This window comes from Monodelphis domestica, chromosome 4 (assembly GCF_027887165.1).
Source record: "Monodelphis domestica isolate mMonDom1 chromosome 4, mMonDom1.pri, whole genome shotgun sequence".
Taxonomy (NCBI): Eukaryota; Metazoa; Chordata; class Mammalia; order Didelphimorphia; family Didelphidae; genus Monodelphis; species Monodelphis domestica.
The window spans coordinates 254,861,201-254,877,578 of record NC_077230.1 but is presented as its reverse complement, the minus strand read 5'-3'; the positions used below and the strand labels follow the sequence as shown (position 1 = coordinate 254,877,578).

Genomic DNA, 16,378 nt, shown 5'->3' with positions numbered 1-16,378 from the left:
ATTTACATTTTAAAATTCTTGATCTAGTTATTGGAGTAGGCAAAACAAAAAGTATTTGAATAATAGCCTCCTAAGCAATATTTATATTTGACATGCTTTATTTGTTTTATGACCAAAATTATTGATATGCACTTGAATTTTGTGATTCAATAGTAATTTTTACAGTTTTGTACTATTTCCAATAAGATACCACATTTTAGAAGATGGAAAAATTGAACTGCAAAATGATCACCTTTAATACCTATTCTAGGCCTGTGGGGTTTTTTAAATTTTATTTAATTAGATGATTTAGAATAATTTTCCATAGTTACAAGACTCATGTTCCTTCCCTCCCCTTTCCCTGCCCCCCTCCTATATATGGCGCACAACTCCACTGGTTTAACATGTGCCATAGATCAAGACCCATTTCCTTATGATTAGTATTTGCACTAGAGTGATCTTTTAGAGTCCACCTTCCCACTCATAGCCCCACCGAGCCATGTGATCAAGAGATTGTTTTTCTTCTCTGTTTCTTTTCCCACAGTTATTCCTCTGGATATGGATAGCATTCTTTCTCATATGTCCCTCCAACTAGTTCTGGATCATTGCATTGCCACTAGTAGAGAAGTCCATTACATTTGAATTTACCACAGCGTGTCAGTCTCTGTGTACAATGTTCTCCTGGTTCTGCTCCTCTCACTCTGCATCAATTCCTGGAGGTCCTTCCAGTCCCCATGGAATTCCTCCACGAGCACAATAGTATTCCATCACCAACATCTACCACAATTTGTTCACCCATTCCCCAATTGAAGGGCATCCCCTCATTTTCCAATTTTTTGCCACCACAAACTGTGCAGCTATGAATATTATTGTACAAGAATTTTTCCTTATCTCTTTGGCTGGGTCAAAGGGCAGAGTTGTTTTGATTTGCATTTCTCTGATTATAAGAGATTTAGAACATTTTCTCATGTGCTTATTAATAGTTTTTATTTCTTTATCTGAAAATTACCTATTCATGTCCCTTGCCCATTTATCACCTGGGGAATGGCTTGATTTTTTTTGTACAATTGATTTAGTTCCTTATAAATTTGAGTGATTAGACCTTTATCACAGGTTTTTATTATAAAGATTGTTTCCCAATTTGTTGCTTCCATTCTAATTTTGACTGCATTGGTTTTGTTTGTACAAAAACTTTTTAATTTAATGTAATCAAAAATTTTGCATTTTGTAATTTTTTCTAACTCTGGCTTGGTATTAAAATCTTTCCTTTCCCAAAGATCTGACAAGTATACTATTCTGTGTTCACCTAATTGACTTATAGTTTCCTTCTTTATGTTCAAGTCATTCACCCATTCTGAGTTTATCTTGGTATATAGGGTGTGAGATGTTAATCTAAACCCAATCTGTCTCATACTGTTTTCCAATTTTCCCAACAGTTTCTGTTGAATAGTGGATTTTTGTCCCAAAACCTGGGATCTTTGGGATTATCATAGACTGTTTTACTGAGGTCACTTACCCCAAGTCTATTCCACTGATCCTCAGCTGTAAAATAAGCTGAGAAGGAAATGACAAACAAATCTTTCCCAGGAAAATCCCAAATGGAGTCTTGAAGAGATAGACATGACTGAAATAACTGAGTAACAACAAAAGAAAGGAAGTTAGAAAGGGCTTTGAAGGCCAGAGAACCATATACATACATACAAATATAAATTTGATTGTGGAAGTGATAAGAGTAGTCACTGGGGCTTATTGAATAGAGAGAATGACATGGTCAGACCTGTTTGAAAGCTTGAATAGATAATAATAGAAACAAACAACAACAATAGAATAGGATCTGGGAGCAATACATTGTAAGAACCTTCTTGTAAGTTGAAAAGCACGCATAATAACAAGCCCTATCACTTAATAAGTATTTCTTATATGAACATACCTAGGCACTTTATGACTTTTCTTAGGCTTATTATAGCAATCATTTTACTGGTTTTATACTTTGGGGCCATTATTAATAACTAAATAGCATTAATGAAACAATAAAAAGCAGTGTTCCAATGCAAACATGACTTGTTACAAGCAAGAATTCCAGACAAAGGCTAATATGAGAATTAATTTTGCTGAAAAAAGTGTAATGATTCATACTAATGTTCTCAGAGCAGGAATGAGTATCATTGGGTAAATAAACTGCTGTGAGACTTTATGATTCACATATATCTGAATTTGCATGCATTGTTGGCATAAAATGAGGTCTTACTGTTTATAACAATAATGTATATATAGCATTTTAAGATTTGCCAAGTGATTTTTAAAAATCTCATTTTATCATCATAACAACCCAGGCAGTAAAGTGCTCTCATTTTATAAATGAGAGAATAAAGACAGGCAGACGTTAAGTGGCTTGCCCAGGGTAGCACAGGTAGTGTCTGAGGTAGCATTTGAGCTTAGGTCCTTCTGATTCCAATCCCATTGCTCTATTCAGAGGTTAGGGCAAGAAGATCAACCAGAAGGTTATACTGCAATAAAATGGACACCAGGGTGTTAGTAATATCAGAAGAAAAAATATATATTTATATTTTTTTTATTTTTATATTATATTTATATATATATATAACAAAATTAGAAAAGGCAGAAATTCATAATAGTTTCAATATGGGAGATGAGAGAAAGGTAGTAGTCAAGGATAATATTGAGGTTATTAGCCTAGGTGACTCCTGATGTTACCCTCCACAGTAACAGAAAAGTTACAAAGATGGAAGGATTTAGGGGAAGATATGAGTTCAGTTTCAATCATGCTGCTTTAAAATATCTATATAGAGTTTTTGAGATATCCATTGCATAAATATATGCTGAATAAATAAATGTCATTAGCATAGAAATTTTAGTTCAATCAAGCCATGGATGCTGAGCTTTTCACTAAGCAAGAGAGAGAAGTAAAGAGCGATCATGTCGAAGCCTTGGGATATAGGACTCTCTATCTCTGCCCCTCTCTCTCTGTCTCTCATACACACACACACACACACACACACACACACACACACACACATAAAACTAGACAGAAGAGGGTATTGAGGCAAAAGTGATCAGTAGTGTCAGAAGCTACACAAAAGTCAAGAAGGATGACTAAGAAAAAGTCATTGGGCTTTTTGATTAAGAGATCATTGGCAACTTTGAAGAGAGCAGTTTCAGTTGAATGATGAGGTCAGAAACCAAACTGAAGGGACTTAAGAAGAAAGCAAGGGGGGGAAATGTGGAGGCATCATTTGTAATTGTCCTTACTAAGTTTGGCCACAGAAGTGAGAGAACGGATTGAATGATACCTACCAGGGATAACAAATCAATTAAAAAAAAATTGAGAATGGCAGCAAAGCTCAGCAGCAGCCCCCTTGCTCGGCCTCAGATTGCCTGTAGGTCCCCATGAATGCAGGAGCCAGCTAGGAACATAGTCTGTGCCATGAAATGTGGGGAGGGGGCAATTCGGTCTAGGGGTGGGAGGCACAGCACACAGTCTGAGAGGGCAGGACCTGGCACACAGTCTAGAGGTGGGGCATGGCATGTGGTCTCTAAAAGGTTTGCTATCACTGCATTATTGTCTCAATTTTCCCACATCCCCTCCAAGTTTTGTCATTTTCCTTTTCTGTCATAATAACCAATCTAATAGGTGTGGAATGGGATCTTGAATTTGTTTTATTTTGCATTTATCTAATTAATAGTGTTTTCGAGCATTTTTCACATGACTATAATTAGCTTTAATTACTTTCTCTGAGAATTTGCATTATATCCTTTCATTTATGATTTGTATTCTTATAAATTTGACTCATTTCTCTATGTACTTGATAAATGAGGCCTTTATTAAAGAGGCTTGTAATCTTTTTTATGATTACTATATATGGCCCTCCATCCTACTTTCCCCGTTTTTCCTACTCTCTCATTTCATTTCATCCTATCTAAAAGAGTTTTAACTTCTGAAACTGCCACCTATGGTTTGCCCTCCCTTCTATCAATCCCCTCTTCTTTTTTCCCCTTCTCCTCCTACTTTCCTCTAGGTTAATATGTATTTCTATACCCAATTGAGTGCATATGTTCTTCCCTCCTTGAGAGAATTGCTGAGAGTAAGATTTAAGCATTCCCTTCCCCACCTCCTCCATCTTCCCCACCACTTTACAAGATATTTTGTACCTCTTTTATGTGAGATAATTTACCTCATTTTACCACTCCCTTCTCCTAATGCATTCATTCCTCTTTTTCACTCCATTTTATTTTTAGATATCATCCCATCTTATTTGGTTCATACCCTTGCCCTCTGTCTATTAATACCCTAATAGTGATAATTTTTTTAGGAATTCTCACCTCCCCACATGTGTATATAAGCAGTTTAATCTTATGGAATCTTTTATGATTTCTCTTCCTGTTCACCTTTTTATGCTTCCTTTGAGTCTTGTACTTGAGAATGAAAATTTCTATTCAGCTACAGTATTTTCATCAGGATGCTTGAAAAATCCTGTGTTTCATTGAATATCCATTTTTCTCCCAAAAGAGTATACCTAGTGTTTCTGGGTCGACAATTCTTGGTTGTTGTTCTAGCTCCTTTGCCTTCTAGAATATCATATTCCAAGCACTCCAAACTAAGCTACTAAATCTTGTATTATCTTGACTATGGCTCTGTGATATTTCAATTGTTTCTTTTTGGATGCTGACAATATTTTCTTCTTGAACTGGGAGTTCCAGAATTTGGCTATAATATTCCTGGTAGTTTTCACTTTGGGATTTCTCTGGTTGTAGAATACAGAGCAATTTTCCTTGAGAATTTCTTAAAAGATGATGTCTAGGCTCTCTCTCTCTTTTTTAATCATCTCCTGCATCTATTTTCCATGTCAGTTGTTTTTCCAATGAGATATTTATGTTTAAGACCAATTCATATTTTTCTTTGAGGCTTTGGATGCAGCAGTATTGACTTTGTTTTCTTCTTCCCTGTCACCAAAATAACTTTCTGTGGTGAGTTTCTTTTTTGTTGTTTCCTCATTTTCTCTTTTCTTTTAACTTTAAAAAACTCTTATAGGAGGGCTCTATTCCTGTAACAAAGGGGACATTGTCTCAAGTTTCAGATTCTTTGCATAACTGCCTTCAGAGCTAGTTCTGGCAATCTACAAGTTTCCAGTTCTTGGATTCCAAAATTTTGTAGAAATCTCTTTAAACAATGTCATACAACTTCAGTTAATTCTTACCACTCAAAAATATTCTTTTTTAAAATACCTGTTGAATCCAAAAATACTCATTTCAATTAAATGCTGAAGTTTATTAATATATTACTTATATATTTTTTAAAATTCAAAATAATGGTTCTAATTTTTTTCAATTTTTACAGAGTATAATACATCCTCTACAACTAAGTACAAGTGAACCAGTACAAAGTCTGAGTGGTATTTCTCATACTGAAGAAGGTATGCTTGAATTTTAATATTCTCTCCCCTGGCCTCTTCACAGATTTTTCATGTCTTTCTTTCCCTTTTTTATTATTAACTCTCATGAACTAATCATGCTGCTATGTTGACAGGTTATTTTCAAATCTGTCTTACTCTACCTGATTTTATTCAAATTATTCTTTTTTTAAACCCTTACCTTCAATTTTAGAATCAATACTATACATTGGTTCCAAGGCAGAAGAGCAGTAAGAGCTCTTCTATTGGGGTTAAGTGATTTGCCCAGGGTTACACACATAGGAAGAACCCAAGACTTCTCATCTTGAGGCCTGGCTTTCTATCTACCTAGATGCCCGTATTCAAGTTATTCTTACAAATTTACTTTGATTACTGACATGTCTTCCTACATACATTTGCTGCTACCTCAAACTAATTGTAAAATCATTCAAAAAACAGAATAAATAACTTTATTTCTGATTCTTTCTCTTGTTCTTCTATCCATATCCTTCATGTATTAATCATTGTGGGAAAGATGATCCCATTCATCTGCTTTCTGTGCAATCTCAAGATTGATGAATTAAAACAAAAATAATTTTAACCTAACTATAACTGAGCATAATTTAATTTTAATTTTATTCATGAAGACCTAAAAAACTTACATTATCTCAGTTAGCATTATTATGACTATTATTATAGTAGAATTCTAGTTAAAAGATTGACATGTGATAGGGATTTTATACCTAATTCATAAAATAACACCAAATCTGTATGTTTTAAATGTTTCAACTGTAAGAAAAAATCAACTTGTAAATGCTTTGCATAACTTCTCTAGTTTCAGAAAGTACTGCCCAGTTTTTGATGGCTGAAAACTTAGTGAAATCATCACTTTCTGAGGATAAAATTCTAACTGCCATGAAACCCATGCCATACAAATCAACTCTTCCTTTACATAAGACACAACGATTAAACATTGGTGCACTGTCTTTTGAAGAACAGAAGATTCTAGAGTCACTTAATCACCTCAATCAAAGATTACATTGTAAGCATTTGAATAATTTTGCTATACTGAACACCATTTTGAATATTTTGACAATTTCAGTAACCTTTTACTAAAATTTTAATTCAGTGTCATATATTGATGACCCTGTGCTCTCAAAGGCTGTGTCATTAAAGTGTCAAATGCTAACAGATTCTACCAGCTCTAAAGGCTTCAAGGATAAACCTAAAAGTGGATCATGCATCTGTTGCCCCAGGACTAGTCTAGCTAAGTTCAGTAAAAGGGGGACTTTCACCAGGAGGTTAGCCACCAGGCAGTGCATTTTTGATCAGGAAAAAATCAAGAGGTTGAGGAAGAGTTGGGATCTCCATCAGTGGAAGGAGAGCCTACTATGATGAAATTACAAATTTTTTGAAGTAGGTTGTTTTATTAACCTAAAGATAGATTGTATCTGAGTTATCATGTTCTCAAATGAAATGTGTTTTGAGGCTGACCACTTAATTCACTTTAACAGATTGTTTCAAGTTTACCAGACTATTTCTTTTATTTTAAGAATATAGCTATTACAATCTTAATTTCTAATTGCCTGAAAATGTAGATGACAAAGAGAACGTGTTTCTCTGGTTTCAATAAAAAGCATATCATACTAAATGGTGTTGACTAAATGATGTTGTTACTAAAAAATCCAGATGAAAAATGCAATCAGTCATCTGGATGTTTTTTGTTTGTTTGTTTCTTGTCATTGACCATTTGATTATTTGAAAATATCTGGATGACTAACTGAATTTTTCATTTTTGTCCAGATATTTGGTATTGTGTAGACACAACCTAAAAGTCAGAAGGCCTCTGTTTTTTCCTGGCTCTACCACTAATCCATTCCATCACGTTGGGAATATTACTTCAGCTTTCTGTGCCTCAGCAACAAAACAGGAATAACAGAACCTGCTCTTATCTTCTTGAATAGTGATTCTCCTAGGGTAAAAGGCACTTTATAAAAATTTAATATTTGTGAATAGCTTATTATTATCAAATCTCTTAAGTAATCATACATTTCTACTAATGTAATTTATATGTATTTTAATTAGATTGTTTGCATTGTCTAATGCTAATACTAATTTTGATAAAATAGTATTTTAAACATATATGATGCTTCAAAATTAAACATAGACTTCACATACACTCTCTCTTTGTCCCTTAGTAAAAAATGCATAATTAATTGGCACTGCAAATTACAGGATTTTACATTTGTTTTTTCACTAACCCAAAAGCATATTAAGTTTATAGAGAACATTCCCCACTTAACATTAAGTATTACTGTTGCAGATGAAATTTACAAAATATTCTTTACTGCTATTCATACATCTGTTATTTTAATATACATTACCATAGTAATATTATTATTGTGAAATTTTTTTAGATGTCCAAGAAGCCATTTACAAAAACCCATCAATCAAAAGTATTTTACAAATAGCATCTCCTCTGGTAAGTATTTAGTAACTATTTTAGTTGTTTTTCATGTAGGAAAAAACCTCTTGATTTTATCTAAGTCTCTCCAATATTAGCAATGACTTTAAGTTAATTTTGAAAAATGACAACCCTACCCTTACCCAAATATAGAAAGAATTTTCATGGGAATTCAAATTTGAAGAACAGGAATTGGCCCTAGAAATCATCCAGTCCAACCCTCTAATTTGAAACAGAAGCCCAGAAAGGGTAGATCACTTGCCTAAGATCACAGAGGTAGTAATGAGCAAAAGAAGAATGGTAATCTTTTTCCTCTTGACTCCACATCCAGTGTTCTACCTACTACCCCATACTTATATCCTGCTTTCAAAGTATAAGGGCATTACTACCATTAGAATGAATGAATGCCCTACCATGATGAAGCAGCTGACTTACTCCTACATTTAGAACACTTCAATAAAAAAAAACTTTGTGGGAGGACACATACAGATCAGAATGTCGGTCTTCATGGTAAGGTAAACATTAGCTACATCAAGAATTCCCTATGGAGTTTTCAGTAACAATTGTCTTGGGTTCCTATCATGGTTTTTTCTAGAATTCAGCATCCCAAAGTTTGGGAACTCCTCAATGAAATACACAGTAATTATTACCAAATTCATGTTTGAATCCTGAAGAGATTTCCTCATGAATTAGAATAAGGTCTAGCCTAGAGTTTATTGAAAAGATGCAAATTAAAGCTGTATTGCTTAGCAGGAAAAGTACATGAGGTGCCAGCCATCATTTGTGCAAAGTCATTACTCAGCAGCCACCAGTTTACAAAGTCGTATAATCCTTTTGGAAAATACTAGTTCATTGAACAACATGTATGAAAGTTCTACTATATACAGGGGACTCTTATAGGAACAGAAATTAATAAAATATAGTCTCTGCCCTCAAGAAGCTTATCCAGTAGGAGAGAAATATGTGTACTTAGAAGAAAGATGGTGATATAATAAACTAATTAACAGTAAAATGTTGGGAACTTACTGAGTCACTCCTTGGTGATATTCACTTCTTTAAAGACAACTAGAAATGACAAGGGTAAAATTTCAGGTACTGCAGCTTCTGATGAAGATGATATTTTTGTCATGGCAACTAGGTGGCCCAGGGTGCGGCGGGGAAGGGCACTGGGCCTAGAGTTATGGAAACTTGAGTCCTTCTAGTCATATGACCATGGGCACATCACTTAACCTCTGTCTTAGTTTCCACATCCATAAAATGAAAATAATAATAGCACCTACCTCCAAGGATTCATAGTAGATGTTGAACAAATACATATTCCTCTCCCTTCAAGTAATACTTCATGTTATCTCCTAATTACAACACAAGAAAATATACATTCCAACTACATTTATTGCTATCTCTGCCCTGAAATTTAAAGGATAAAAGATGTATCTCATCCTCTCCCATTTTCTTTTTTTAAAAATTAATGTTACTCCTAGCTGCTAAAACTAATTAACAAAAATTGTTCACTTTCCTGATAATTTTTAAGCATATTGAAATCTTTAAAAATGTACCTGGCAAGGTCCCCAAAATAATTGTTGTTTTGATAATCTAAACAAACACCTGATGTTTTCATTCTTAGCTCTTTTTAAACAAGCCCTATTACTCTCTTCTTTGACCTTATCCAGTGTCTAATTTTGCTCATAAAGAATTAATATAATATAATAATAACTCATTTATGTATGTAAAGATTTACAAAGCATTTTTCTCACAATAATCCTGTGATATTCACATTAATGTTATCTCCAATTTATAAGAAAGTAAAAAGAGAATCAGAGATTATATTACACATCCAGAGTCATACTGTTAGTAATCATAGTAAGCATTTATGTATCACTTTAAAGTTTATAGAATTCTTCACATATACTACACTTTAGATCCTCATAAAAACCTTCTGATACAGGTAGTAGACAGTTCAAGTATAATTTATTCCCATCTCACAGATTAGACATGATATTAATCTCATTTCCTATTTTAACATGACTAATTTGAAAGATCAAAAGAATGCCAAAAACTTAAAACATAAACATAAAATTCCAACATCATAAGATCAAAGATAGATATCTGGGTCATTTCACTAAATACAATAATTAATAATAATAATAATACATGGCATTCGTACAATACCCTAAAGTTTATAAAAATATTTTATGTATAGATTATCCACTGGGAGGTAATAGATGCTATTATTATTATCCTTATATGTGATATAACTGAGGTAGACAGAGATCAAATGGCTTGCTTTGAGCCAGAGAATTTAAACATTTGAGGCCAAATTTGAATTCAGATCTTCATGATTCCAAGTCAGGCACACAATATACTACACCTATAGCTAAAGACATCTTTCTAAGTTAACATTGAATCATAATTTCAAGAATCGGGAAATTGAGAAGTTCTAGGTTAACCCTAAAAGGCTTCCATTTTAATATATAAATTAACTGTCACCTAAACAAAAATGGAATCTGTAGGATCTGAGGAATTCCATGGATAAAAGATCTTAAATATTTTTTAAATCAAGAGAAATATCATATATATGGATATATCTGTATCACTCATTTAACATTTTTTCACATTGTTTCCTTTTGTATTATTTTATTTTCATATGTATATTTCCCAGTTGTTCAAATACCATTAAGTATGATATAAACATCTTGAGGGCAGAAATTGTTTTTATGGCTTTGCATCCCCCACTGTACATAGCAGACTCATACATGGTAAGCATCTTATAAATTATTAAACATTTGGAATATTCTCTTTTATGAGTGATCTGTAGATTTATGATCATCAATTATTGTGTCAGTCTGCAATATGTGAAATATTTTATTTTTAATTCCAACTTACTTTCTGTGTGCTTGTGTTTCCTATCCTATAAAACACTGCTCTATAAAAGTTCTGATATTGGGACAGAAATGATGGGCTTTTCAGAGGTTATTGGTGCCACAAAATCTTAGGCAGATTTCTAACAAGCTACAAAAGCCTCAAATACAGGCCTAGAAACAGACTGTCTTCTATTTGACAACCAGCCCAGCTAAGTTTAGGAGGGTGGGAGGGGCCTCATCACAAGAGGGTTTGGTCACCAAGTGATGATCTTTTTTTGGCAATAGTGACTCATGAAGATACAGACAACTTGAAATCTGCCCCAGTGGAGAAAATAACCTGCATCGATGAGATCACATCCAATCAGAATATCTAAAGATAACCAAACAGGATGATATTTTCACAGCCCCTACAACTGAACCATAGAACTGAGTCTCTCAGTAGACAATTTAATAAAGTTGAGCTATAAGCTTAACTCCTTCCTATCTCAGTGTTCTGTTAGGGGAAAGAAAAGGGATAATGTGGTATCTAAGAACAGCCTCTTCTCTGGGCCATTCTTCCCTCCCATTTGAGAACTGTATCTCTCTTGAAGTAGATTCAGATCTACAAACAATTCTGTAAGCATCCTTAGGACCTCTGCCTCCTTTGGGTTATGATTTTCAATATTGACTTTGAATACCAGGAATAAGAATTTCAATTCAAAGAATTTTCTTTTTTTTTTAATTGTATATACTTATCCACTATGCGAGTTACTTTAGCACACTTTCTCATGCCTGGTTATGTGTTGCTGACACACGTGCAAATTTAAAATGAATTGCTCTTATAAAAAGAAAAATTAGCAAGTTGCACTTTTATACAGCAGTTCTTGGATAGAGAGGTCTTACCAGTAGCATTAATGTAATGTAAACATAATTGTGACTAGTATTACATGAGTGTCATTTCAGAATTCTCAGAATTTTGAGTTAAATCATAAATATATGGATACCCTTTATGTTAACGTAAGAAAAGGAGACATCTGATTAACAATATGTTAAATCCTAGATTAAGAATATTATATCACTGTGTTTTTCATAAACTAATTATGTTACAGAACAGTCAGCCATGGACAACCTCCTTATCTATAGGCCGCAGTATATCCACTGAAGTTCAATCCCAAATACAGAGAAAATATTAATGGAATTTAACAACTACTAGATGGAACCTTTATTTTGAAATTATCTTGTAAATATATAATATATTCCTGAATACTATAACCATTTTAAACACTATACAATAAATTGTAAAATAAAGGCAAGTAATGGATATTAACAAACTAGTTTACATTTATATCGATTCTGCTTTATTATGCACTTTATTGTTAAATGCATTTTAAATGAATGGAAATACCTCATTTTTTAATTAGCATGCTACTGGGTGTTAATTCACTTTAAAAAGAAAAGAAAAAATATTTTATTATTCAGATTATGTGGGAGCTATACTCTTAAAACTTTGTTTTTCTGAAATTCCTAATAAATTCTCTTAATTTTGTAAAAGATATTGTACAGTTTTCTGATTTTTAGTTCTTTTATACTTAAAAGGGTCATAGAAAGGGAAAACAACTGATTGTCTACTCAATCTCTTTCTGTCACTGTGTCTCTGCCTCTGTCTCTCCCACAATTTCAGAGTGGTTCTTATCCTTTCATTCATATTCATTCAGGGATGTTTAGATCTTTGAATACTAGTTAGCAATTACCAAACACACAAGACACTGATTGATGATCCACAGTACTAATTATTAATTTACTCTGAAAACACTGTCAAATAGAGCAAAGTGCTTGTGCCCACAGGTTAGTACCTTCAGGCTTTGAAAAATGATTTAGTAGTATCAGAAAGTTATTTGATAAAAAAAGGATCAAGGCAAAAGATTAAAAGACTTTAGGGCACTGATAGTAAACCTTTTAGAGACAGTGCCCAAACTACAACCCTCACGTGGCATATAAGCTGCCCCTTTACCCCAAATAGGGGAGAGAAGAAGCACTCCCATTGGGCTGCTGGGCAAAGGGCTGGGACTTCAGAGAATTACTTTTAAAACAAACCCCTGATGTCAACTTGTTTACTTAAAATTTGTCTCTTATAAGAACCCACAATATGCCAAAACGGGGGGAAAGCTTTTAGAATTTTCCAGTTGTCTGAGTTTTAGATAAAGGGATTTTAGCTGTACTTTCTTCTACATCCATCCTCACACACTCCAAAAAATTCCCCAAGTACATCCAGACACTCTTCACACTCTTCCTAAGCTCAGGAGGTCTGGGGGTCTCAGCAACTTAGGCTAAGGAGCTGCACTACTATGTATGAAATATTTTAGTTGCTTTTCTAAATATATACATTATTTAGCCTAAAGTCTATAAAATATTTGCATTGTTTGCCCTACCCCTATCCCCCCTTGAATATGCATTATTTACAATACAGTAGAGGAAATGTTAATCCCATCTTAGAATTATTCACAAATTCCATTCCACAGGACCCACTGTGCCCACAGAGCAATAGCCCCCAATGAAGCCAGAGGAGAGTCATGCTCTGCATTTGTTGCTGTCTTAATAAATCAAAAGGACAGAACTGGGGTGAACAGCAGTACATCCTGAGGGTAGCTCACCAGTAAGGTGAGATACATCACAGAAGCAGAACTGGGATCTACTTTGGAGGTCAACCTCTTCATTTTACATAAGAGGAAACTGAGGTCCAGAAAGTTTCATAAATGGTCCAGAATCTTATAGGTGTTAAGTATCAGGGCTGAGCCAGGGACCCCATTCATGGAATGCATTTCTTTCTTCATCTTTGCCTCCAAAAGTACTTTGCTCCCTTTAAGGCTCCACTTAGTCATCCTTTCTTCATTGAAGCTTCTCTGATCCTCCCAGTTCTTCCAGTTCACTCTCACCTCAAATTGCTATCTATTTGGGTAGGGGGAAGCAATTAGATGGCTCAGTAGATGGAGAGCCAGGCTTGAGACAGGAGGTCCTGGGTTAAATTTGGCCTCTGTAAAAATAAGAGGTGTAAAAGCTAATAGAGCAATGGATTTTATTATGGGTTTATAAACTGATTTTGATACTCTGCTTGCTGCGTTCACAAAGTATCTTCAGTTTATATCAGTGAAGTGAAGCTCATAAATGAACTTTTCTTCAGGGCCCGGTACAAGGATGCTATGGAGATTCTTGTTATTAAAAATAAACTATTTGTTTAAAATATAAGGATAAAAAAAGGATTTCTAACTCTAAGGGATTCTAACTCCACCCAAATAAAACACCCTGGTTCTACAAGGAACTGCTTCTCCTGTGTCTACAAGTTTTCCCTATTCTACAATAAACTAACACTCTTATCCTAATAATTCTTAACTTTGCCTCCAAATTATAAAAATAACAAAGACTAGCTGGTTGAGTCGCAACAAGAATCAAGTTAGGACTCTGAGAGAGAGAATAACTCCTCACTACTTCTCAGAGAGTAACTCCCAACTCCCTGTGAGTAACAGCCACACCCAGAGAGCATAACAGTTGCAGGAAAACCGTTAAACTGTCAACATTTGAAATTGACACTCTGTCTCAGCTCTGCTTCAAAATCCAATTTTTTCCTCAAGCCAGCTTCTCTACATCTTATCTCTAAACTAATATAACAAGACTTAATTTCTAATATCATCCTTATATCTAAGATACTTCCTAGTTGGGTGACCCCATTGCCAAGTACTTGCTACTCTTCTATTTCAGAATTAAAATATAGTATTGATTCTAAAGGAAGGTAAGGGTTTTTAAAAAATTAATATCTATCTGATTGTCTGTGTATATGTTCTACTACTCAACAGAAATGGGTAATAAATATCCTGTTTTTGTAGTAGGTGGCACAGTGGCTAGAATTTTTAAGGCCCGAATTCAAGAAAACCTGAATTCAATTCTAGCTTCAGACACCTAATAGCTATATGATCCTGGGCAAATCATTTAACCCTCCCATATCTCAATCCACTGAGTCACTTAACTGTCCTCAATCAATCTGTTCTTTATTCCTGATATAATAAAAATGAAAAAGAAGAAAAGAATAGCTAACATTTTTATAGTTCTTTAAGATGTACATATCTTCATCTATTAAATTTCTATTCTCCTTTAAACCCCACTTCATATAATGGTAAATTCATAATGACTTCATGCTAGAAGCAAAGGTAGAAGAAATGCATAAACCCCTTCATTTTTATAGATAAGGAAACAGACTAGTAAGGTTAAGGGATTTCTTCAGGTTATATAGATAATAAATGATAGAATCTCAAGGATTCCAGTTAAGGACCCTTAATGGACCCAAATCTCACATTCTTTATATTCCACCACACTGCATCCTAATGGCATCTCCTTCATTCAGACTCCCCTTGTCCCTCTAGGCAATCACAATCTTCCATTAAATGACATTACATTATATCGTGAAGAAAGATAAAAGTATAAGAGTAAGTGGTAGGAAGGAAATGGTACTTACTATATTACATAATGAGCATGTATAAGAAAAATGTACCAAGATGGTGTAGGCTATGCTTCCCTACATATCAACCTCACTTTCACTTCCACTGGAGAAAGAAAAAAAAACACACACACATGCAAAGAGGTTGGTGTAAATGTGCTAAGAGTTAGTTAAGCTCAGATTAAGCATTTTTAAAAAATGTATAAGGAAGAGCTTAATGCTAAATACCAGAACCCTGACTATGTAATTTTTAAATTAAAAGTAGAAGAGCAGTTTTAAAAATGAATACAGTATGGAGACTTCTCCAAAGAAATAGAAACTTTAAGAGAAAGGAAGCAAAAGGACAAAAAGAGGAAAAACAATATTCAAAGCCTATATAAACCCTTTGGTTCAAAGATTGACTTTGAGTATAAAGATAGCTTAAAAATACTTCGCATACAAAAAGAAAATGAGAAATCAAAGAATTTGAGGAAGAAAGCAAATAGAAAACTTCAGGAAACAATACAAAAAAATTGCTCATAACTTTTCAATACAGACAACACATTAACCAACTGAAACCTTGCTTCAGGGGAAAGGATCAGTGTAGGAGAGACAAGTTCTGAAGGGTTTAAGTATTTAAAATCACAACATTAATGACAAGAAATAAATTTAGTAAGCAGTCAAGAAAAAAGTTTAGAATATTAAGGAAAGGCAACTTGAATAAAAATATTATTCTATAGTCATGAGAATTTAAATAAGATAATTTTTTCCTAAAGGTAGAAGATAAAAATAATATATTCTTTAAGATAGAAAATAATAAAGATAATATATTCCTAAAGTTAAAGAGCTCACAAGGCCATGAAATACTAATCTATAAAAGTGAACCTTGTCACCAATGAAAATTGTTTTTTCAACAAAAAGGAGGGATTTATGACATTTCCCTTTTAAAAAGAGAAGGGTAAGCCAATTATTCAATTTGCAAACATCCCCAAGCAATAGGAAGACAAGCTAAATATGTCCAATTTTCAAAAAAAGATGAATGAAATTTTCTCATATTTGCAAACTATTTCAAAAGAGTTTTATTTATAAGGTAAAAGAATATGTATGGCTCATTAAGAAACCAAAAGGGCCAAATATAAAAGGAGAACTTTAAAAATCAGAAGAACAAGGAAGAGTTTAATGAAAACCCCTAATGTAAATAATGTTAATCAGTGACAGAGTG

The 16,378-nt window shown here is 33.7% G+C and overlaps 1 protein-coding gene across 12 annotated transcripts in view; it reads left to right on the top strand.

Annotated features, from left to right (window-relative positions):
• The window catches only part of CEP126 (centrosomal protein 126), a 144,179-nt gene that overhangs the window by 86,438 nt on the left and 41,363 nt on the right, over positions 1-16,378 (top strand). For 6 of the 12 annotated variants that reach the window (XM_056794469.1, XM_056794470.1, XM_056794460.1 and 3 more), the window contains 3 exons: positions 5,336-5,411; positions 6,223-6,429; positions 7,805-7,869. In XM_056794469.1, the coding sequence (XP_056650447.1) occupies positions 5,336-5,411; positions 6,223-6,429; positions 7,805-7,869 (348 nt within the window). Of the gene's footprint in view, positions 1-5,335; positions 5,412-6,222; positions 6,430-7,190; positions 7,870-10,997; positions 12,243-16,378 lie in introns of those variants that run through there. The other 6 variants (XM_056794464.1, XM_056794465.1, XR_008911319.1 and 3 more) reach the window with 5 other exon arrangements.